The 23857-nt window shown below is 47.1% G+C and overlaps 1 protein-coding gene across 1 annotated transcript in view; it reads left to right on the forward strand.

Annotated features, from left to right (window-relative positions):
• gucy2c (guanylate cyclase 2C) overlaps positions 1-23183 on the forward strand; it is a 58516-nt gene extending 35333 nt beyond the window's left edge. Inside the window, 12 exon segments of the mRNA XM_033013327.1 lie at positions 391-477; positions 3574-3706; positions 4661-4798; positions 6524-6612; positions 8235-8326; positions 9807-9965; positions 12878-13070; positions 14843-15017; positions 15279-15377; positions 16514-16608; positions 20586-20662; positions 22233-23183. Of these exon segments, the coding sequence (XP_032869218.1) occupies positions 391-477; positions 3574-3706; positions 4661-4798; positions 6524-6612; positions 8235-8326; positions 9807-9965; positions 12878-13070; positions 14843-15017; positions 15279-15377; positions 16514-16608; positions 20586-20662; positions 22233-22383 (1488 nt within the window). The 3' untranslated portion in view covers positions 22384-23183.
• The last annotated feature ends 674 nt before the right edge of the window (positions 23184-23857 follow it).

Below are 23857 nucleotides of genomic sequence, written 5' to 3' on the forward strand. Positions count from 1 at the left end.
AGTCAGACACATTTCCTTCAACGTCACTACAGCAAATAATTTGAGCTAGGTGAATTGGAATATCGGATATCTGGGACCTCTGCAGGAATTTCCAGCTTCCTTTCTTGGTTGCAGAAGGAGGGAGTTAAGGGCCTGTCCCACTTACGGGATTTTTTTCGGCGTCTTGCCGGCACCCGTCATAGTCGCAGCGGGTGGCCGAAAATTTTCAACATGTTGAAAATCCAGCGGCGACCAGAAAGAGATGCGACTCTTTGGGCGACTACTCACGACCATACAGGCGTCACCCCCGCGACATGTCGCTTCTGGAACCTAGTTTGGTTAATCGGTCTCCACAATGGTTATTAACCCTGTTTGTTGTGCAGTTTTGATTCTCTGCATTGTTTCTATCAGGATGTTTTGAATGATACAATATCATATCCCGATGGGACTTTTATGGATTTGGAGTTCAAGGTATCGGTCATGTATGACATTGCAAAGGTGAGTGTGATTGCTTGGTTATGAGGAGATGCTTTAGGCTCCAGTTCAGTCCAAGATTGAAAATAGACAATCAATAATTCAATGATTCAATTTTCTCACTTTTACTCAACATCAATCCAATCAAACATCATTTGTAATTAATTTTTTTCTGGCGATTTCTTAAATAATTTCATTGCAAACCAGAATAAGTCAAACCTTTTCTTCCTGCTTACTGTCTATGCGTATTTACCTGTTTTTTTTGTATGCGTTTGAGTGTTTGTGTGGGTGAAAGATTCATGGAGTCATGGGCTGCTTTTTCACACAGATGATGGTAGGTATGAGGAATGAGCTGCAGAGGAGGTAGACGGGTCAGGCAGCATCTACGGAGAGAAGGAATAGGCAACGTTTCGGGTCGAGCCCCTTCGTCAGACTGATGTCGGGGATGGGGGCGGGAAAGAGAAAGGAAGTAGGCGGACACAGTAGGACTTGTGGGAGAACTGGGAAGGGGGAGGGGAAGGAGGGAGAAAGCAAGGGCTGTCTAAAATTAGAGGTCAAAGTTCGTACTGCTGGGGTGCAAACTACCCAAGCGAAATATGAGATGCTGAGGTGCTGAGGTGTAGTTGAGGTAGATAAAATAATAATAATAATAAATTTTATTTATGGGCGCTTTCAAGAGTCTCAAGGACACCTTACAAAAATTTAGCAGGTAGAGGAAAAACATGTAAGGGGAATGAAATAAATAGTAGAGACATGACTAGTACACAAAGTAAAGACAGAATTCAATACAAAACACAATATGAGGCAATTAATGCACAGATGAAAAGGGAGGGGGACGTGGGGCTAAGGATAGGCAGAGGTGAAGAGATGGGTCTTGAGGCGGGACTGGAAGATGGTGAGGGACACGGAAATTGCGGATCAGTTGGGGGAGGGAGTTCCAGAGCCTGGGAGCTGCCCTGGAGAAGGCTCTGTCCCCAAAACTGCGGAGGTTGGACTTGTGGATGGAGAGGAGACCGGCTGATGTGGATCTGAGGGACCGTGAGGGTTGGTAGGGGGAGAGGAGGTCAGTGAGATATGGGGGGGGCCAGATGGTGGAGGGCTTTGTAGGTGAGGATCAGGATTTTGTAGGTGATCCGGTGGGAGATGGGAAGCCAGTGAAGTTGTTTGAGGACTGGAGTGATGTGATGCCAGGATTTGGTGTGGGTGATGAGTCGGGCGGCTGCGTTCTGGACCAGTTGGAGTCGGTTGATGTAGGTGGAGCTGATGCCAAGGAGAAGTGAGTTGCAATAGTCCAGTCGGGAGGAGATGAAGGCATGGATGAGTCTTTCAGCAGCGGGAGGTGTGAGAGAGGGTCTGTGTTTGGCGATGTTGCGGAGATGAAAGAAGGAGGTTTTAATGACATGGCGGATGTGAGGCTCAAGGGAGAGGGTGGAATCAAAGATCACGCCAAGGTTGCGGGCCTGGGGAGATGGGGAGACAGTGGTGCCGTCGATGGTGAGAGTGGGTTATTGATTTTGCTCAGTGTGGCTTTGGAGCCTATGAGGAGGAATTCTGTCTTATCGCTGTTGAGTTTGAGGAAGTTATGATAACAACATTTAAAAGATTTTAAACAGGTACATGGATCGGAAAAGTTGAGGGTGATTTGGACCGAAGGTGGACAATGGGAACAGTGTAGATGGGGCATCTTGGTCGGAATGGGCGAGTTGGGCCGAAGGGCCTGTTTCTGTCCTGTATGATTCTATGACCATCTTATGAAAGATTTAAAGGCGGCATAGATTTAATATAGAACATATAAGCTCCCACTACGCTCTTATCAAATATTCCAAGGGCAGATTCAACACAGTTTAAACAAAACTTGTGATGTCTGTGATGTCTTTGCAATCAATGTAACAGAAACTCGTGCATGAGCCTCGTGACTGAGGTCGTCACCTTCAAGATAAAAGGCAATGACTGCAGAATAAACGTGCTCTTGCTCTGGAACACAAACCCGGTGTGGACCTGTCCTTTGTGCAAGTCACAACTAAGCCTTACCTCGGACGAGAATACCTTATATGGTGTCAGAAGAAAACAAAGAAAAAAGGGAAAGAAGTGGAGGAGAACAAGCCTCCATGGAAGAGAAGTAAAAGAGGAAGGTTCAAACAGGACAGTGGAGCCACTACAAGACCGACGAAACAGAGTGAGCCCGGCCGGAAGGAGTGTCAGCCCGGTCGTGAAAGCCCCGACGCAGGGGAACGAGGTAAAGAGGAAGGTCAGCAGGCAACCAGTATCGGAGGTCTGGAGTGACCAGCGGTGGAGAGGCGTGCAGTCCCGACGCAGGGGAGCGAGGTGCAGCCCGACGAGAGGTGCAGCCCCCGACGGAAGAAGCAGTCCCGACACAGGGGAGCGAGGTGCAGCCCGACGAGAGGTGCAGCCCCCGACGGAAGAAGCAGTCCCGACGCAGGGGAGAGAGGTGCAGCCCGACGAGAGGTGCAGTCCCGACACAGGGGAGCGAGGTGCAGCCCCCGACGGAAGAAGCAGTCCCGACGCAGGGGAGCGAGGTGCAGTCCCGACGGAAGAAGCAGCGACCAGCATGGCAGCAACCAGGTGAGCCCGAGAGCCAACGGTGGGCAGAGAAGCGGGACCTGCAGAGAGATGAAGTCACAACAGAAGAAGCGAAGAGCAAAGACATCACAGACATCACATCTCCCTCTTTACTTTTATAAATGTTACAGGCACTTGTATTTACATTATATAAATATTATGTGGACCTGTCCTTTGTGCAAGTCACAACTAAGCCTTACCTCAGACGAGAATACCTTACAAAACTAATTCTCGGCAATATCACATGAGACTTTCCCAGGTTCCCAGGGCAGATTAGGCAGAGCAGCACAACACACATCAAGAGGCAAACAATTAACTGTACAGTCAAATGTAAAATAGTCAACTAATAGAGCTAACACGATGCATCACATATCTTCACATCAAATATCCTGCATCACATCAAGTATCATCTATCATGTCACATGTCACAATTTTCAGGAGCTACTTTCAAAGCCTACACAGTACTGCATTGTGTTTACATGGATGTTTCATGCTGAACTCATTTAATTCGCAACTAATATATTGGACTTTATTTTTAAGGGTATGTCATATCTACATTCAAGCCACCTAGAAGTGCATGGGAATCTAAAATCGACGAATTGCGTGGTGGACAGTCGGATGGTTGTGAAAATTACTGACTTTGGGTGTAATACCATTGTTATGCCACAGAAAGGTGAACTTTTTGTTCCAATCAAAAAGATTTATTCAAATATTAAAATAATATATACAGTACAGTAAAAAACAAAGCAGAACCCACCACCATAAAACACGACAAACGTTAAACTATTATACAACTATCTTACACTCCTTGTCAAGGATGCATTCAACCCCCCCGCGGTGCCCAGCGGTCCTGGAAATCCCCCAGGGCGAAGTCCCTCGCTAACACCACCCAGGTACGGACGTAACCCCGGAAAAGGGGCAGGCAGCCGGCTCGGGCAGAGCCCTCTCCCGCCTGGCGCCGTGACTAGCGGATGGCCAACTTGGCCAGGCCCAGGAGCAACCCAACCTGGACATCCTCGGCCCTACCCTCTCCCCTACGCACAGGAGTGTCCAAAGATGAGGATGGTGGATGAGAAGTGCAAGGAGCAGGCCCCTTTAGATAATGGAACAGGGGCCAGAAAGGTGAACTTTGGAAAGTTTAAGAATGGAAAAGACAGGGTGGTTCTTTTTGTCATTCGCTTACATGAGATTATAAAAAAAATCCAAACTGATTTACAAGGGACAGAGAAAGAGCTGGGCAACAAGTAGGGGGGATCTTGGTGGCTGACCAGAGTCTTAGTTCAAAAGTTGAAAGATCTTAAGTGGTGGGTGGCGGAGAGATGGTACGGAGCAGTGTAATGAAGAGTCTGGATGATGGAAGGTTCTGCTGTGTCTGAGGTAAGTTGACCTAAAGCCAGGGAAGGGGAGGATAGACACATGGTTGAGATAAGGAGAAAAGGAGAACGTGACTATTCAGGTAGTGAGACCCTTCTGATGTCTGAAGATGGGTCTCCACCCGAAATGTCACCTATTCCTTTTCTCCAGAGATGCTGTCTGACCCGCTGAGTTACTCCAGCTTTTTGTGTCTATCTTCAAGATGCAGAATGTGTTCATTTACGTACTTTCTTCCTCCGACCTCTATTGCTAGGTCTGTGGACAGCCCCCGAACACCTGCGGATGGAGGGAGTATCTCAGAAAGGTGACACGTACAGTTATGGAATCATAGGTCAGGAGATCATCCTTCGAAAGGATACCTTCCATACTCGAGCTTGTAGCAATCCAGCAGGTAATTCATGTCATGTGCTTAAATGTAATTCTGCCTCTGGAATATCACAAATATCAACTGTTACCCAACGCCACAAATATCAACGGGTACCATGTAATCCCGTGCTACCTGCTCCATGGTCGGATAGTCGGCGACTAAACTGTCTCCCCCACCTGGTTTGCCAGGTGAAGAGGGGGCTGTGGACAAGACCTGTGGACAAGGACAAGGGTGGATAAACACCTAGCGAGCCAACGGCCATCCACACTTCAGTAGGATTTGCGATCACTGTCGTACATAGCATTGTAAGGAATGGTGATAAAGCACACACACCAAAATCCTATACTTCCAGCGGCGGAAGTCCGCAGGAACTGGAGGACAGAGATGTGTGGTGCGTCCGTCACCGTTCCCATTGGAAACCAGCACCACTGCGTCGCTAATGTTTTCAACTATGATGATGATATTTGATGCATACTATAATGGCTGTTGATGGACACAAAGTAACTCAATGGGTTGGGCAGCATCTCTGGAGAAAAAGGATGAGTGATGCTTCGGGTCGGGACCCTTCTTAGAAACATAGAAACATAGAAATTAGGTGCAGGAGTAGGCCATTCAGCCCTTCGAGCCTGCACCGCCATTCAATATGATCATGGCTGATCATCCAACTCAGTATCCCGTACCTGCCTTCTCTCCATACCCTCTGATCCCCTTAGCCACAAGGGCCACATCTAACTCCCTCTTAAATATAGCCAATGAACTGGCCTCGACTACCCTCTGTGGCAGGGAGTTCCAGAGATTCACCACTCTCTGTGTGAAAAAAGTTCTTCTCATCTCGGTTTTAAAGGATTTCCCCCTTATCCTTAAGCTGTGACCCCTTGTCCTGGACTTCCCCAACATCGGGAGCAATTCTTCCTGCATCTAGCCTGTCCAACCCCTTAAGAATTTTGTAAGTTTCTATAAGATCCCCTCTCAATCTCCTAAATTCTAGAGAGTATAAACCAAGTCTATCCAGTCTTTCTTCATAAGACAGTCCTGACATCCCAGGAATCAGTCTGGTGAACCTTCTCTGCACTCCCTCTATGGCAATAATGTCCTTCCTCAGATTTTCTTCAGAGCAGTGGTATGTTTAGGTTTTTCCGTGACTATTTACCACGTCATTCTAAACGGTGGTCAGGTTAGAGTTTCTGCAAGCTGTTGTAAACTTGTTAGTTATCACTGGCAAAGTCACCAGTCACTGCACCGTCACCATTGGCGTCAACTTGATTATTATTGTAACGCAATGGAGAATCTGAGAATTATTTTTCTTTTTAAAAAAAAAACTTTATTAGAAGCAATTGTACAAGGAGAAAAAAATCGACATTAAACAATATTCGAACAGCTTCAGTTTTAACATTTTATAAACTAATAAGTAAATCGGAAAAAAGAAAAAAGGAAAGAAGGGAAAGGAAGAAGAAAGCAAAATGAAAAGAAAGAATTTCGAAAAAGATACGAAAAAGAAAAAAGAAAACCCCCTGAACTAACGAAGAAGTGAAAAAAAAAGCGGAGAGATATCCCACTACCCTTCCCTACGCCCGCTCACCCGACCCTAGCATCGGTTTTGAATTTGTGTTCGAATCTGAGAATTCTAATCCACAAACATGAGAAGATTGAAGCCCTTGGAGCAAAGAGTTTACTGACGCTATGGATTATGAACCCTTCCCATTGTTGCTCAGATGGTAAATGGATTGTTTGTTTTTATTGTTCGTCCAGAGAAATTGATGAGGGTGATGATGGCAAATGAATCTGTTCCACTTCGACCCAGTCTTCCCCTGGAGACAGCCACGGACAGAGAACTGGAGGTAAATCCATCGACTCTTTTAAGTTGAGACTTAAAACTCATCTTTACTCTCAAGCCTTTCTTGACGTCCTCTGAGGGAGGGCTATATGTATGTATTTATGTATGTACTTAATCTATGAACCAATGTTGTATAACGTTAGTACCTCCACTAATGTAAAGCACTTTGGTCAAAGAGAGTTGTTTTTTAAATGTGCTATAGAAATAAAAGTGACTTGACTTGACTAAAAGCAATGAGAGGTTTGAGACAAAAGTTAGACAGAAATGCTGAAGAAACTCAGCGGGTGAGGAGATATCTATGGAGCGAAGGAATATGTGACGTTTCGGGTCGAGATCCTTCTTCAGACCCAACCCGAAACATCATCTATTCCTTCGCTCCATAGATGCTGCCTCACCCGCTGAGTTTCTCCAGCATTTTTGTCTACCTTCGATTTTTCCAGCATCTGCAGTTCCTCCTTAAAGGAGAAGTTTGAGACATCTCAGTCCCAATGGGTTCAGAGCTGATTAACCCATTAAATCAGAAACTGATTAGGTTTCTGTCTCTATAATAATAATAATAATAAATTTTATTTATGGGCGCCTTTCAAGAGTCTCAAGGACACCTTACAAAAATTGAGCATGTAGAGGAAAAACTGTAAGGGGAATGAAATAAATAGTAGAGACATGACTAGTACACAAAGTAAAGACAGAATTCAATACAAAACACAGTATGAGGCAATTAATGCACAAATGAAAAGGGACGGGGACGTGGGGCTAAGGATAGGCAGAGGTGAAGAGATGGGTCTTGAGGCGGGACTGGAAGATGGTGAGGGACACGGAATTGCGGATCAGTTGGGGGAGGGAGTTCCAGAGCCTGGGAGCTGCCCTGGAGAAGGCTTGTCCCCAAAACTGCGGAGGTTGGACTTGTGGATGGAGAGGAGACCGGCTGATGTGGATCTGAGGGACCGTGAGGGTTGGTAGGGGGAGAGGAGGTCAATGAGATATGTGGGGGCCAGATGGTGGAGGGCTTTGTAGGTGAGGATCAGGATTTTGTAGGTGATCCGGTGGGAGATGGGAAGCCAGTGAAGTTGTTTGAGGACTGGAGTGATGTGATGCCAGGATTTGGTGTGGGTGATGAGTCGGGCGGCTGCGTTCTGGACCAGTTGGAGTCGGTTGATGTAGGTGGAGCTGATGCCAAGGAGAAGTGAGTTGCAATAGTCCAGTCGGGAGGAGATGAAGGCATGGATGAGTCTTTCAGCAGCGGGCGGTGTGAGAGAAGGGTCTGAGTTTGGCGATGTTGCGGAGATGAAAGAAGGAGGTTTTAATGACATGGCGGATGTGAGGCTCAAGGGAGAGGGTGGAATCAAAGATCACGCCAAGGTTGCGGGCCTGGGGGAGATGTGGTTGGGATAACTCCATGACCTCCCCACCCCCGAGACTTTTGTTGTCCCCGAGTTTGGAGTAGACTAATCCAATGTCTGTCTGCAATCAAGTCAGATGAACTCGATGGCCCGTCCCGTCCCATCCCGTCCCGCGCCCCCCCCCCCCCCCCCACCGCTCCCCTCCCCCCTCCAAGAACAATTCTCATTAACTCCAAGTGGGCCTAGATTTCATTATTCATACTATTCATGTATTTTTGTGTTCCAGGTGTACGGGCTGATCAAGAACTGCTGGGACGAAGATCCAGAAAAAAGAGCAGACTTCAAGAAAATTGAGGCCACACTGGTCAAAATATTCAGGTTAGTGGAGTTAAGGATGCAGCTTGTACATGAGCACACAATATCTGCACCCAGGATGAGAGACGATATATCTCAGAGTTGGGGAAATCCAGAATTGTGTATGAAGCAATTGGCATAGGAACAGGAAGGAGCAATTCTTCACGCCAGACTTTTGCACCGTCTAATAAAATCATGGGTGGATCATCCAGTATCTTCCACCCCAGGTACTTGCAGTGGATTTGTAACACTTGATAATCTGGCTTGACAAAGTCTATCATAATCATAATCATACTTTATTAGCCAAATATGTTTTGCAAAATACGAGGAATTTGATTTGCCACACAGTCATACTAATAAAAAGCAACAAAACACACAAAATACATTTTTACATAAACATCCGCCATAGTGACTCCTCCACATTCCTCACTTTGATGGAAAGCGACAAAAAGGTCTATCTCTTCCCTTCTTTGTCCAGACTTCTCATTGCTTTTACCTTCGGTTCTCTATCCGTGGCCGTCTCCAAAGGAAGACTGGGTTGAAGTGGAAGAGATTCATTTGCTATCGTCACCCTCTTCAACTTCTCTGGAGATGAGAGTTGAAATTATTGGTCCACCATCACCCATCCCCCACCGCTCACAATACACGCGCCCACGCTCACAAGCGCACGCACACACACACACGCACACGCACACGCGCACACGCACACGCACACACACACACATACACACACAGACACACACACGCACGCGCGCACACACACACACACACACACACACACACACACACACACACACGCGCACACACACGCACACACACAGACACACAGACACGCACACACACAGACACGCACACACACGCACACACACGCACACACACAGACACGCACGCACACACACACACACACACACACACACACACACACACACACACACACACACACACACACACACACACACACACACACACACACACACACACACAATCACACACACACAATCACACACACACACACACAATCACACACACACAATCACACACACACACACACACACACACACACACACACAGTAGATATCCCCCATCACACATGCTCCCAACAGTTAACTTCTCCAGGCCTGCTGAGCTGGGATTTCTTAATTGGCATTCATTTTCCTCTGGCGCTTTGCTATAAATCTACCTTAAATTAAATCCTGATCCGCACTTGGGCTGAAGGGAACCTTCCCACCCCATGTCTTCTTGTTCTGGACTGAGAAACAGTCATTGCCAATTTTCCAGTTTTAGCACCATTGGGAATTTGCTGGAAAAGCACGGTAAAGTGTGCAACAGTGGATGGTGGGGTGCCTCATGTCAATGTCCCTTTGATGGGGGAGGGCAGTGCCCATGATGAGCGGATCTGAGTCCACCCTTCTCTGCAGCCTCTTGCGATCCTGTGCATTGGGATTGCCGCCACAGGCCATGACGATCCACGCTGGAATAAACGCTGTTGTTGACTCTCTTGCAGCACATTCCACAGTGAGACCAACAAGAGCTACATGGACACGCTGATCCGCCGGCTTCAGATGTACTCAAAGAACCTGGAGCACCTGGTGGAAGAGAGAACAGTCCTGTACAAAGCTGAACGCGACAGGGCCGATGAGCTGAACTACATGCTACTTCCTAAGTGAGCAAGACGTCTACCAGACTGATCTTTCTCCTCGGTTTCTGATAGCATTACTGTGTATAATCATCTCTCCCGCCAGTTGGTGGTCTGCCATTCCATGTGCAGGTTTCAATGGTTAATCTTCATGTCTGATTAATTATCTAACTGAAGGTAGACACAAAATGCTGGAGTAACTCAGTGGGACAGGCGGCATCTCTGGAGAGAAGGAATGGGCGACGCTTCGGGTCGACTGGCTGGCTGCAGTGCTGAGAAAATCCTCGGCCTGTTATTTACCCCAGAGAGTGAAAGTTTGAGTCACTGGTGCAAATCGTATTGATAAATTCAAGGGGAAATTAAGCAAAATCATGTGAGGGAGAAGGAATGTAGAGTTAGATGTACAAGGTACACAAAATTGCTGGGGAAACTCAGCGGGTGCAGCAGCATCTATGGAGCGAAGGAAATAGGCGACGTTTCGGGCCGAAACCCTTCTTCAGACTGATGGGGGGTGGGAGAAAGAAGGAAAAAACCTGGATGTACAAGGATGGGAGGATTTTCCAAGGAAACAAACATTCTTTGCCTTCTTATCTGTTACCTTTTGAAATAATCCATTGGTTTGGTTGTCAGCCCAGATGGGTCTATATGCGTAGGAAGGAACTGCAGATGTTCGTTTACACTGAAGATAGACACAAAATGCTGGAGTAACTCAACGGGAGAGGCAGCATCTCTGGATAGAAGGGATGGGTGATGTTACCCGATCCTTCTATCGGGGTGGAAGATTGCAACCTTCACGTGGTCCGCCCTGTTTCGACTAATGCAATCAACTCGACGTGCACAAACGGAAGATCAAAAATAGAACAAGTTGTCCAACAACTTCAGGCTGTGCACGCCACACGAAAGAAGAAGAAGATCCTTCTATCCAGAGATGCTGCCTGGCCCACTGAGTTACTCCAGATGGGTTTATAAATTGATCTAACATCTTCAGGGGTCTTGACAGGGTCGTTGTCGAGGTGTTTTCACTCATGGGATAGTCGAGAACTAGGGGATTACAAAGGCAGGGACTGGTCATTTGAATCTAAGGTGCATGGAAGCAACTTCTCTCAGAGAGTGGTGAATCTCTGGAATTCTCTGCCCCTGAGGGTGATGAAGGCCCTATCATTCAGTATATTTAAGTTGGAGATGGATAAATGTTTGAGAGATCAAATTATCTCGTGGGATATAAGAGTAGTGGGGAATAGGCACAAAAGAAGACTTGAAACCATAATAGATCAAGCATGAACATATTGAACGGCGGGGCAGGCTGGAGTAACCGAATGGTCTACTCCTGCACCTATTGTCTTGTTTTATTGCACGCTTGGCTTAATGTCTTTCCATTATTCACCCTTGCAGAGTGGTCTTGATCTCATACCAAAAGTTGTAATTGTAAGACTAGCTCCCAATAAATGAAAGCATGTCCAGAAAATGCAGCAACTTCATAGTCATTCGGTGAGGAAAGTACAAGTATCTTCAGATTCAAAACCATGGTTCAAGGGTGCGGTGATTTAGTTTAATTGAGAGATACAGAGTGGAAACAAGCCATTCGGCTTCCTGAATCCACGCTGACCAATGGTCACCTGAACACTAGTTCCATCCTGCACACTAGGGACAATTTACAGATCCCAATTAATCTACAAATCTGCATGTTTTTGGAATGCGGGAGGAAACCGGAGCACCCGGAGAAACCCTATACAGTCACATGGGGAACATACAAACTCTGTACAGACAGCACCCATAGTTAAGGGCCTGTCTCACTTTCATGACTTAATTCAAAACCTCTGCCGAGTTTAAAGGGCCTAAAAAAAAAATCAAGATTGTGGTAATCTACGAACTCCTACGACCTTCCACGACTATGTTCACAAACTCCTACGCGTATGTCTACAAATTCCCACGACTATTTCGATGCCCTCCCTACGAGTAAAAAGTTGCAATTTCTTTCACCCCAACCATTTTTTTTACTCGTGGACATTTTTTAATCGGGCTGGAAAAAATGTCCCGACTTACCTGATGCCACGAGTACCTACGGCTGGCATAACAAGCCGCTACGATATATCTACGAACTCCTACGGCCTCCTACGAACACGTTACGAACATTCAGCGAGTTTGAATCAAGGGGAAAATCGGGAGAATTCGTGAATAAAGGGCCTGTCCCACCAGCATGCGATTGCATGCGCCTAGCGCGACCACACGTGGTGGTTTGAGGTGTACGGCCTCGCGGGGCCGGTCCCACTTCTAACCGCGGAGCCGTCTGGAGTTGTGCGGGGCTGGTCCCGACATCATACTCAACAATCAGCTGGGCAGGCCGACTGAATTTGGACGTCGCATGGCGTCGGGCGGTTACGTCATAACGCAACGGCACGCCGGGCGGTGACATCATTGTTGCAACGCCACGCGCTAGGCGTACGCTGTCAAGACGCTGCGTACGGCGTCGAGACGCTGCGTACGGCCTCAATGTGGCTGCGGGCCGGCATTCCGTTGTCGCACAGAATTTTTGGACAGTGTCAGTTTTTCGGAGCCCCGCGCGATGTCGGGACCAGCCCCGCACAACTCCATACGGCTCCGGCGATCGAAGTGGGACCGGCCCCGCGAGGCCGTACGGCTCAAGCGACCACGTTAGGTTGCGTTAGCCGCATGCAGTCGCATGCTGGTGGGACAGGCCCTTAACTCGTGAAAGTGGGACAGGCCCTTTACGATCGAACCCGGGTCTCTGGCGCTGTAAGTCAGCAACTCGACCGTTGCGCCACTGTGCCGCCCTTTCTTGGGAGATTCATTTGAGGTTTAGGGAGCTCAATGTTCCTGTGAAAAGCAATTTAATGTTTTACTACATTAATGATGCTCTACGAATACAAGTCAGTGTCATTTTATCCTATTCGTCTGATCACTTTTGCTTTCCATTCTAGGCCTGTGGTGATATCACTGAAAACAACTGGCTGTGTGGAGTCCGAGCTTTTTGAAGAAGTGACCATCTACTTCAGTGACATTGTGGGGTTTACCACCATCTGTAAGTTCAGCACTCCCATGGAAGTGGTCGTCATGCTAAATGACATGTACAAGAACTTTGATCAGATCCTGGACAATCACGATGTCTACAAGGTGGGTGGACTTGGCAGCTTCGGTCTTTGGTTGAGTTGAGTTGTTGTCACTGAGAAAATGTCATTCACGTTCACCTTGGTCAGACCATGCAGTGTACAGTTCTAGTCCCCATTTAACACTTGGAGTACTGTGCACAATAACTTGGGGTTCCACGATTTAGGTCTCAGGGGCGGCACAGTGGTAGAGTTGCTACCTTACAGCGCCATAGACCCGGGTTCGAACCTGTCCATGGGTACCGTCTGTACAGTGTTTGTACCTTCTCCCTGTGACCGCGTGGGTTTTCTCCGGGTGCTCTGGTTTCCTCCCACACTCCAACGACGAGCAGGTTTGTAGGTTAATTGGCTTCTGTAAATTGTCCCTCGTGTGTAGGATAGAACTAGTGTACAGAGATTGCTGGTCGGCGTGTACTCAGTTGGCCGAAGGGCCTATTTCCATACTGTATCTCTAAACTTCTTATTTTTCTTCTACTTCTTCTTCTTCTTGCGTATGCCGTGCACAGTCTAACAAAACACTACATTTATTTGTTTGTGCACGTCAGGCCTGATTGCATTAGTCGAGAAGGTTGCAATCTCCCACCCCATCTCTACACTAGGAACACTGTGTAAAATCTTCGTCCATATTACCAATGAAATTCTTAGGCTCCCTTCGATCACGGCTGACCATGGGTGTCTCCAGGGTTGGAGGATGCCTGTGCGTGACTTTGTTTAACGTGGGGAGACTGGTGCACAGACAGCCACCCCACGGTCCTTGACAGATCTAGGTCAGGATCCAGTGGCATGGAGTCCAAGACGACCGGAGACCCTTTTCTGCTGCAGCCTTCATCCGCCTTCCCAGCTGTTGTGACGCTCCACTAAGATCAGCCATCGTCCTCCGCCTGTTCCACCGTTGAGGTCTAGGTTGGATTGTTCTTTATCAGAGTCCTACCCCTCGACCTAACCGCCATGGGTGGCCCTACCAGGAGCACAGCTCCAGACGGCATCGCTCTCAGGATCTCAGGACCACACAAGCTTCTCCACCACGACAAGGTGACAATCCACGGAGAAGCCCAATTCAATAGTTACTTGTTAATAAAGAACTTTGAAATTCCTGAAGGGATAAAAAGGTGTTTTCTACCTCTATCAATGTTTCTGTAAATGGCAGGACTTTCATATGAAGAAAGACTGGATAGACTCGGCTTGTACACGCTAGAATTTAGAACATTGAGGGGGGATCTTATAGAAACTTACAAAATTCTTAAGGGGTTGGACAGGCTAGATGCAGGAAGATTATTCCCGATGTTGGGGAAGTCCAGAACTAGGGGTCACAGTTTAAGGATAAGGGGGAAGTCTTTTAGGACCGAGATGAGAAAATCATTTTTTACACAGAGAGTGGTGAATCTGTGGAATTCTCTCCCGCAGAAGGTAGTTGAGGCCAGTTCATTGGCTATATTTAAGAGGGAGTTAGATGTGGCCCTTGTGGCTAAAGGGATCAGGGGGTATGGAGAGAAAGCTGGTACAGGATACTGAGTTGGATGATCAGCCATGATCATATTGAATGGCGGTGCAGGCTCGAAGGGCCGAATGGCCTACTCCAGCACCTATTTTCTATGTTTCTTTGAACAGGAGAGAGAGACAAATATGTTTTGGACCTTGCAGACAGTCTATACTCAGTGAAGTTCAGAAGGCATTGATCATATTGAATGGCGGTGCAGGCTCGAGGGGCCGAATGGCCTACTCCTGCACCTATTTTCTATGTTTCTACAATGAGACTATTTTTCTTTTTAATTGCATTAGGTGGAAACCATTGGAGATGCCTACATGGTGGCATCAGGTTTGCCAAAGCGGAATGGAAACAGACACGCGGTGGACATCACCCGGATGGCTCTGGACATTTTAAACTTCATGGGGTCATTTGAGCTGGCTCACCTGCCCAGCCTCCCGATATGGATCAGGATAGGTATTCACTCAGGTAACTAGGAATGTTATTCACACTTAAAGTTCCCAAAACAAAGTTGCCAGGGAGTGATTAAAAAGCTTGATGAATGAATGATGAATATAGACTCGAAGATTCAATGACTCTTGAATAGGAAACATTTGCAGGGTGATGAGTGAAAATCTGAGGTGTGTAATTAATGACATTTCGCTTCCCAGTAACTAGCACAAACTTGGATGATGTGGACTCTGACTGGTGTTGTCCTCATTTCTCCCACTGTGGCTTTATCTGATGCAGGTCCTTGTGCTGCGGGTGTTGTGGGGACCAAGATGCCACGATATTGCCTATTTGGGGATGTGGTCAACACAGCTTCACGCATGGAGTCCACAGGGTTACGTAAGACACATTTCTTTCATCCACCTCCCTCCATTTCACAACCTCTCTCAATCCTGCCAGTTTCCCTCCTGATACCTGTTTGTCTCTCTGAATCTCTCTACATCCTTCATTTTATGTCTGTCCCTGTGTTTCTCTCATCTCTTTTTTTGCTTACATCTATTTCTCTTGCTTCTCTGCCTCTATCTTGCGGTGGCTACCTTCTGCAGATAGACACAGAATGCTGGAGTAGCTCAGCGGGTCAGGCAGCATCTCTGGAGAAAAGGAAAAGGAGACGTTTCGGGTTGAGACTGAAGTCTAAAGATGGGTCTCGACTCAAAGCATCACTTATTCAATTTACAGCCAGAGATGCTGCCTGACCTGCTGAGTTACTCCAGCATTTAGTGTCGATCTTCGGTGTAAACCAGCATCTGCAATTCTTTCCTACATACCTTCTACAGATAATCTCTCTCCATTTCTGTTGACCTCTTTCGTTCTGGCTCTCTCTGTTTGCCTGTTTCTCTTTATATTCTCCCAGTCCACTGCCTGGCTGGCCTCTCTGTGTTTTAACATATAGCTTGAGGTGGATACAAAGCAATGCTTGCTATAAGTCATTGCATCAAATGTCCTCAGGGCAGATGTTGTAGCGGTTAGATACACTGTACATGCCTACCCATCAAACACTCCCAGGACAAGTACCCTCAACACTGGCCCATTGAACACACCCAGGGCAAGTGCAGCTCAATGTAACATAGAGCAGAACTCACACTACACTGTTCCGTCACATAATTTCAAGGCAGTTACAGTATGGATTAGATACAGGATAAACACAAAATGCTGGAGTAACACAGCGGGTGAGGCAGCATCTATGGAGAGAAAGAATTGGCAACGAGGCCCGAAACTTCGCCAATTCCTTCTCTCCATAGATGCTGCCTCACCCGCTGAGTTACTCCAGCATTTTGTGTCTACCTTCGATTTACCAGCATCTGCAGTTCTTTCTTAAACAGATGCAGAATAAAGTTCCCTTTAATGAATACCAAGTGAAAGATTAGGTAGAGGCCATTTTCCTTTTTATCTGGATATATCTACATTGGTAGTGTATTTCAAAAGTTAAGGCTCTTTGTTGAACTATATTATAAAAACAAATATTATTTTTGCAGCACTAAGAATTCATGTTAACCAATCAACGATCAATATATTGAAAAGGACAAAGTGTAAATTTGAATATGAGATGCGAGGGGAAACCTTTCTGAAGGTAATTCTTATCATTACGATTATTATGATAATCAAATATAATGATATCTATATTACTAAATCTCTGTTCTTGACCGCTTTTGGCCTGTGCTGCGATTTCCGAGAGAACGCCGCCACCTACGGCCGTCATTTTTGGCCACCTCGCTCAGAGCCCCCTCCGCCGCATGTGTGCCGAGGATTATTCCTATCTATGAAAAATGACAGAGATATTAATGTTTTTACAAAATTCCCCATTCTCTGCTGCTCCTGCTGGAGGGAGGGGGAGGGACTATAAAACTATGGAGTGGTGTGCCTCAGTCAGTCTCTGCCAGTGGTGTGCCTCAATCAGTCTCTGCAAGTGGTGTGCCTCAATCAGAGCTCTGAATAACACTGAACAAATGTCTCCACAGCTGTGAGTACCCATAATGTGGTTTGAAAATGAAAATATGGTTAGTTTGAGGGAAAAAAGCACTGCCTGCAAATGGTTGTTTGGGTTGAAGTAAAAAGGCACCCTCTCCTCTCCTCTCCCCCCCCCTCTCCTCCCCTCCTCCCCCCCCCCCCCCTCTCCTCCTCCCCCCCTCTCCTCTCCTCCCCCTCTCCTCTCCCCCTCTCTCTCTCTCTCCCCTCTTTTTCTCCCTCTCCTCCCCTCCATCCCCTCCCCCACCGTCCCTCCCCTAAACCCCCCTCCCCTCCACACACCCCTACCCCCTTCCCCCCTCCCTCCGCCTCCCTGCTCCCCACCTCTCCCCCCTCTCAGCACCCCCTCTCTCTGCCCCTCACTCTCACCCTCTCTCTCCTCCCCTCCTCCCCCACCTTTCCCCCCTCACCCACCTTCCTTCTTCTCCTCCTCTCCGCCCCCCTATCCCTCTTGCCTCTCTCTGTGTCTCTGTCTCTCTCTCTGTCTCTGCCCCTTCTCTCTCTGCCCTCACTCTCTAACCCCGCCCCCCCTCCCTATCTAGATGTGACTGTAAGTTGGGGGCTATGCGTCAGTAGATAGAGTGGTTATGGGGTAAAAGGAGCAAATTAATAATATTAATATAATATCAAGGGGGGTAATTAGCGTGAGTGCGGGGGGGGGGGGTAGTTAGTGTGTGTGACGCTGCATGCCGCCTCCCCCCCCCCACAACCGCACGTTGGGGGAACAGACCCAACGGGTCTGCACTTGGTCTAGTATATATATATAATGGTGATGCCCATCAATATGATTCTCATCATTTGTTTTTTTTTTGTAATTGTTAAGACTGTAGAAAATGCAATTTCGTTCAAACCAAGCTGTTTGAATGACAATAAAAGGCATTCTATTTAGCACAATTCAGTGCAATTCTCTTTCTCCTGCTCTGATCTTGAACAAAACCAAAAGTCAAAGTATCCTTTATTGTCATTCAGACCTTTCGGTCTGAACGAAATTTCGTGCCATGCAGCCATACATATAATAAAAATAACAAAAACACACAATAAACACAAATTTAACATCCACCACAGTGAGTTCACCAGGCACCTCCTCACTGCGATGGAAGGCAAAAGTCTTAAAGTCTTTGTCTCTTCCCTCCTTGTTCTCCCTCTGCGCTGAGGCGATCCAGGCCTCCGTTGTTGTTACCCCACCGGGAGATGGTAAGTAAGTCCCGCGGCTCAACCGTGCTCCACGAACGGGCCGGTTCAAATTCCGCGGCCCGGGGTGGTCGAAGCTGCTGCCCTCCAGTCCAGCGGACGAACACAGAGGTGGACCGATAAATACGGGGATAGGAGAACAGATGGATACATGGATTTATTTTGTTGGAAGGTGGCTGCCTAGATATAGCATGTGGTTCACTGTTCCAGGACCTTGCCCTGAATGGTCATTGTCAGAGGTGCTGCTTCATGGTCGGACAGGTTGGTAGCTGACCCTTGCTCTAATAAATGTTGAGTTTAAAACCTATCCACTCATACACTTCATTCAACCGGTCAACCAGATTCAGGGACAGTTTCTTCCCAGCGGTAATCAGGCAACTGAACCATCCTCCCACAACTCGAGAGCTGTGCCGAACTACTATCTACCTCATTGGTGACCCTCGGGCTATCTTTGATCGCACTTTACTAGCTTTACCTTGCACTGAATGTTATTCCCTTATCATGCATGTACACACTGTGTCCCAGATAGGACAATGAAATTCTTGCTTGCGTCAGCACAACAGAATATAGTAAGCATAAACAGTTCAGTGTGTCTATATAGCATAGACCACACATATACACATAAATAAACAGATACAATGCAATAGGCTGTTACAGTTCAGAGTCTGTTTGTTGGTGAGTTTAATAGCCTAATGGCTGTGGGGAAGCAGCTGTTCCTGAACCTGGATGTACCAGATTTCAGGCTCCTGTACCTTCTACCTGATCGTAGCGGAGAGTTGAGTGCATGGCCAGGGTGGTGTGGGTCCTTGATGATGCTGGCAGCCTTTTTGAGGCAGCGACTGTGGGGAGGTCAGAACCGATGAGGGACTGGGCAGTGGCCACAACTTCCTGCATTCTTTTCTGCTCCTGGCCGCTCAAGTTGCTGAACCAAGCCACGATGCAACCAGTCAGCATGCTCTCTACTGTGCACCTGTAGAAGTTCGATGTAAATGGCTTGATTGTAATCATGTATTGTCTTTCTGCTGACTGGTTAGCACGCAACAAAAGCTTTTCACTTGGTACACGTGACAAAAAACTAAACAATGGCTTGGTGGATATGTATCTTCTTCATACTGCAACGTGACCACTGATGTCTTTGATTCTGGAGTGGAGTTGTTATTGATTGAATACTTTCACATTCGTTCTGAAGATTATCTCCTTCCCGCTGGGAGGTTTGTTGGCGGTGAGATTCAACATTGCAGTAAGAAAGATTGAAAAAGTATTAGCACAATGCCACAGCCATGTTTGACTCCAGACCTCAGTGAGAATCGGTTAATAATATGACTTGCAGATTACCCGACTGTGGCCATCATGAAGCAAGGTAGCAGGGAGACACATCGACGTTACCACAGTCGCACTTGTCTCCTTTCTTGTAGATATTTTGGCGGCCGCAAGAACGACAACTGAGTTTAACAACAAACTTTTATTCAGACATTCACTTCTCAGTTTACAGGTTCTCTCGACACATTTGGCCACAACGGTGGTCAGCGCTGAACCGCGTGAAAGCAAAACCGCGCGAAAACAAGCAGCCCCTCCCGAGTCATGTGACCGTGGCTTCCGAACGCCGGGTTCGATACCTGCGTGCGCCAGTAGGCGCCGCTACAATATGACAATTTCAGTACCTGTGAGGTTGCCCCCACAGCCTCTTCCCAAACGTTTAACAAGTCCTTTTAGAATCCCCACATCTTGGCCATTTTTAATTGGGTGCTCCAGTCCTTGGTGTGGGACTTGAAGCCACAACCTCCTGAAGCAAGTGGGAGATCCACCGAGCCAGGGTGAAAGTAGCATTGGTGTTGAGTACTGATTGAGAGGGCTGGCTGGGGATTCTCTTACAGAACAAGGCAGACCCAGAGACAGTGTGGTCTACATATGGAGTAACTATAGTCATATGAGGAAAGATTGAAAAGACCAGGCTTGTATTCACTGGAGTTTAGAAGGATGAGGGGGTATCTTATAGAAACATATAAAATTATAAAAGGACTGGACAAGCTTGATGCAGGAAAAATGTTCCCAATGGGGGGCGAGTCCAGAACCAGGGGCCACAGTCTTAGAATAACGGGGAGGCCATTTAAGACTGAGGTGAGAAAAAACATTTTCACCCAGAGAGTTGTGAATTTATGGAATTCCCTGCCACAGAGGGCAGTGGAGGCCAAGTCATTGGGTGGATTTAAGAGAGAGTTAGATAGAGGCTAGGGGCTAGTGGAATCAAGAGATATGGGGAGAAGGCAGGCACTGGTTATTGATAGGGGACGATCAGCCATGATCACAATGAATGGCGGTGTTGGCTCGAAGGGCCGAATGGCCTCCTCCTGCACCTATTTTCTATGTTTCTAATCCTTTGTCTCATTTCAGGGAAGAGGAACTGAAGTCACCTACTGGCTCACGGGAGAAACGGACCGCAACTTCACACTGCCGGCACCCCCCTCGGCGTAAGTGAGATGGGCTGCATGGTCGGTAGTGGTGGTTGTCCGATGGCCAACCATGGCTCCTTCTTAACTCCACCTGAATTCATAGCTAGTTCAGTATGTACATGGATTTTAAGACAATTTATAAAGACCCCCACGGCAGGCTGGTCCAAAGATTAAGAAGCATGGGATTAACAGCGACTTGGTGGCATGGATTCAGAACTGGCTTTTACTGATTGAATCCAGAGGGTTGTGTTGGGTGTATGGAGGTCTGTGACCAGAGTAGTTCCACTGGGATGTGTGCTGGGGTCTCTGTTGTTTGTGATTTTTTTACACAGAGGGTGGTGGGTGCCTGCAACGCATTGCCAAGAGAGGCGGTGGAGGCAGATATGATAGTGGTGTTTGAGAAGCTCTTGCATAGGCACACGGAAGCGCAATGAAAGGGGGCATATGGATGAAATGGAGACAGATAAGTGTTGGCATCATGTTCCGCATTGACATTGTGGACCGAATGGTCTGTTCCCGTGCTATACTAAGTTAATTTATGGTCTATGGGTTTTGTTGGCTAAATTAGCATTTATTGCCCATCGCTTAGTAAACCTTGAGAAGATGGTGATGCACCTTCCTGAAACACTACAATCTCTCTGGTGCTGATACTTGAACAACTTCCAGTTGTTGTATAATGCATTCTGGAATTTAAACTTGCTGAGTAATTGTGATATTTCTCCCAAGCTAGGATGGCATATAACTGTGTTTTATCCTGGACACATATTGTCACATCTAACTTTGATGCCATGCACAGTCACAAACACTAGAGGGTGCAGAGGAGACTGCATGGACTAATTGGGCTGAAGGGTCAGCTTTGTGCTGACGATGGGCATAAGCAGGGGCCGGCAACCCACGGCCCAGGGGCCGGATCCGGCCCGTAATCCCCGATATCGTCCGGCCAGCAGGCGTTTTTTTTTTTCAAATAGTTTTCGCGACCTGGGAATCAAAAATCTCCGCTATAGGATCTTTGCTGGGAATTTTAGCCAGTCCCGGGACGTGAGCTGATCTGGGAACTGCAGCTAGTCGCGGGGCACGCAGGCGACCTGGGCGCTACAGCCAGTCCTGGGGCAGGCGAGCCGACCTGGGAACTGCAGGCAGTCCCGGGGCACGCAAGTCGACCTGGGAACTGCAGAAAACTGATTGGAAAAACACGAGCAAATAATGCAAAAAACAACACCAAGTGTCACACTATGGCGATAGATGTGGCCCGCCATCCGCTCACAGACATGGGTCCTGGCCCCTATGCAGAACAAGGTTGCTGACGCCTGAGTTAAAGTGATGTTGATGGCTCCTAACCGTTGTATGAAATTGCCCAACAATAGCTGAAATAATTCATCAACACCATCCTAAGTACAAATTAGATGGGCAGAATATTGCTGGCCTGGCCAGTGACTTCTCTATCCTGCAAATGAATAAATGGGGAACGAGTGATATCCCTGCTTGTTCCAGAGCTGGTGGTATCCGTTCACTTTTCTTGTTGCAACATATATAGACTAATGGAGATCAGATACTTTGGGGAGTCATTTATTTGTTTTTAATTCCACAGGGAGAACTTGCAGCGACTTCAGGCCGATTTTGCTGAGATGATTATTGAGTCCCTTGAGAAGCGGAGGGCATCCGAGTGCAAGACAGTGACCAAAGAAGAACTTCAATACCTGCAGCTCGGCTCCACAGAGTTACTCAGCACATACCTGTAGCTGTGAGGACCACTGTTGTGTGGAGATGTCTGGATACAGTCCTGTATGGATGCACAAAGCTTCAAATGTTCACTTTGAAGCATTAGTGAAGCTTTCAAGCTTTGAAGAAATATGCCAACCTATTGCTGCTGAATATTTATGCTTTTCAGAGTCAATGCTGGGGCAGGTGTTATCTTTCTAACTTTAGTATTGGGTTCCCTCAGTTCCAGTGTAGTGGAGGCCGGCTGCATAGTAAATCTTGCTTCCATCTGGTCTATTAATGAGCTGAGATGTACCAAGATGTAGTCACAGTGTGTATTTCGAAACATTTCGACCCGGAACGTCACCTGTTCCTTCTCTCCAGAGATGCTGCCTGTCCCGTTGAGTAACTCCAGCATTTTGTGCCTATCTTCTTGTGTGTATTTCTCTCTCTGCTCAATGTCAGCTGAAACCACCTGGCAATTCTTTCACCACTGAGTCGAAAGGTCTGAAGTAAAGAGAAACAGACTGACCTTTTCCACAATCCTGAGAGATAACGTCAGAGGTACTGTGTTACAAATAAGACGTTGAACGGAGGCCCATGCCTGATTACTCAGACAGAAGGATCCTGTGCTGTGAAGACGTGCAGAGGAATTCCCCCAATATCCTGGGCAATATTCTTGACGTGCTTCATAGATGGTGGAAAGGCCTTGAGCTGTCCTAAGATGAGAGATTCTGGACAACCCCAGAAACTGTGTCTGTGGAATTCTCCGCCTCAGAGGGCGATGGAGGCAGGTTCTCTGGATGCTCTCAAGAGAGAGCTAGATAGGGCTCTTAAAAATAGCGGAGTCAGGGGATATGGGGAGAAGGCAGGAACGGGGTACTGATTGGGGATGATCAGCCATGATCACATTGAATGGCGGTGCTGGCTCGAAGGGCCAAATGGCCTACTCCTGCACCTATTGTCTATTGAACCTGGATAAGCACTAATGCTGCAAAATCCTCTGGGGTCCAATGATCATTAACCTCTCCACAGCTCTCTCACCTGAATGCTTTGGATGACAATTCAAACAAGGTGAAAATGTGACAATGTTTGTGGGAGTGATATTTGTCACTATTAAATAGCTTACTGAAGGAAGCAGTGTGCAGAACATGTAAATAAGATTGGGGAAAAAAGTTGTAGCGGGTGGGTTTTGGGAAGAGTTTTGCCAAGAGTTTGAAGAGGCTAGATCGCTCATTGGAAGTCTCAAAACTCAATGGAAGTCTTGGGATAAATGCAAAGTTTTGTAGGAAATATATTTGTAATTATTGTCAAATGTTGTTTGTTGGCAGTGTATGATTAATTCATACGAGTGTTAATAAATGCTTTCAATGTGATTATTTGGAGGTGTAATTTGTAAACTGCAACAAAGATTTGCTTTGAATACTACCTTTAACAGAGTAAAATGTCCAAGATGCTTCACAGGCAAGATTTCAAATACTTTACACCAAGCCGTGCGGAGATACGGGGTAGATG

This window comes from Amblyraja radiata, chromosome 38 (assembly GCF_010909765.2).
Source record: "Amblyraja radiata isolate CabotCenter1 chromosome 38, sAmbRad1.1.pri, whole genome shotgun sequence".
NCBI lineage: Eukaryota > Metazoa > Chordata > Chondrichthyes > Rajiformes > Rajidae > Amblyraja > Amblyraja radiata.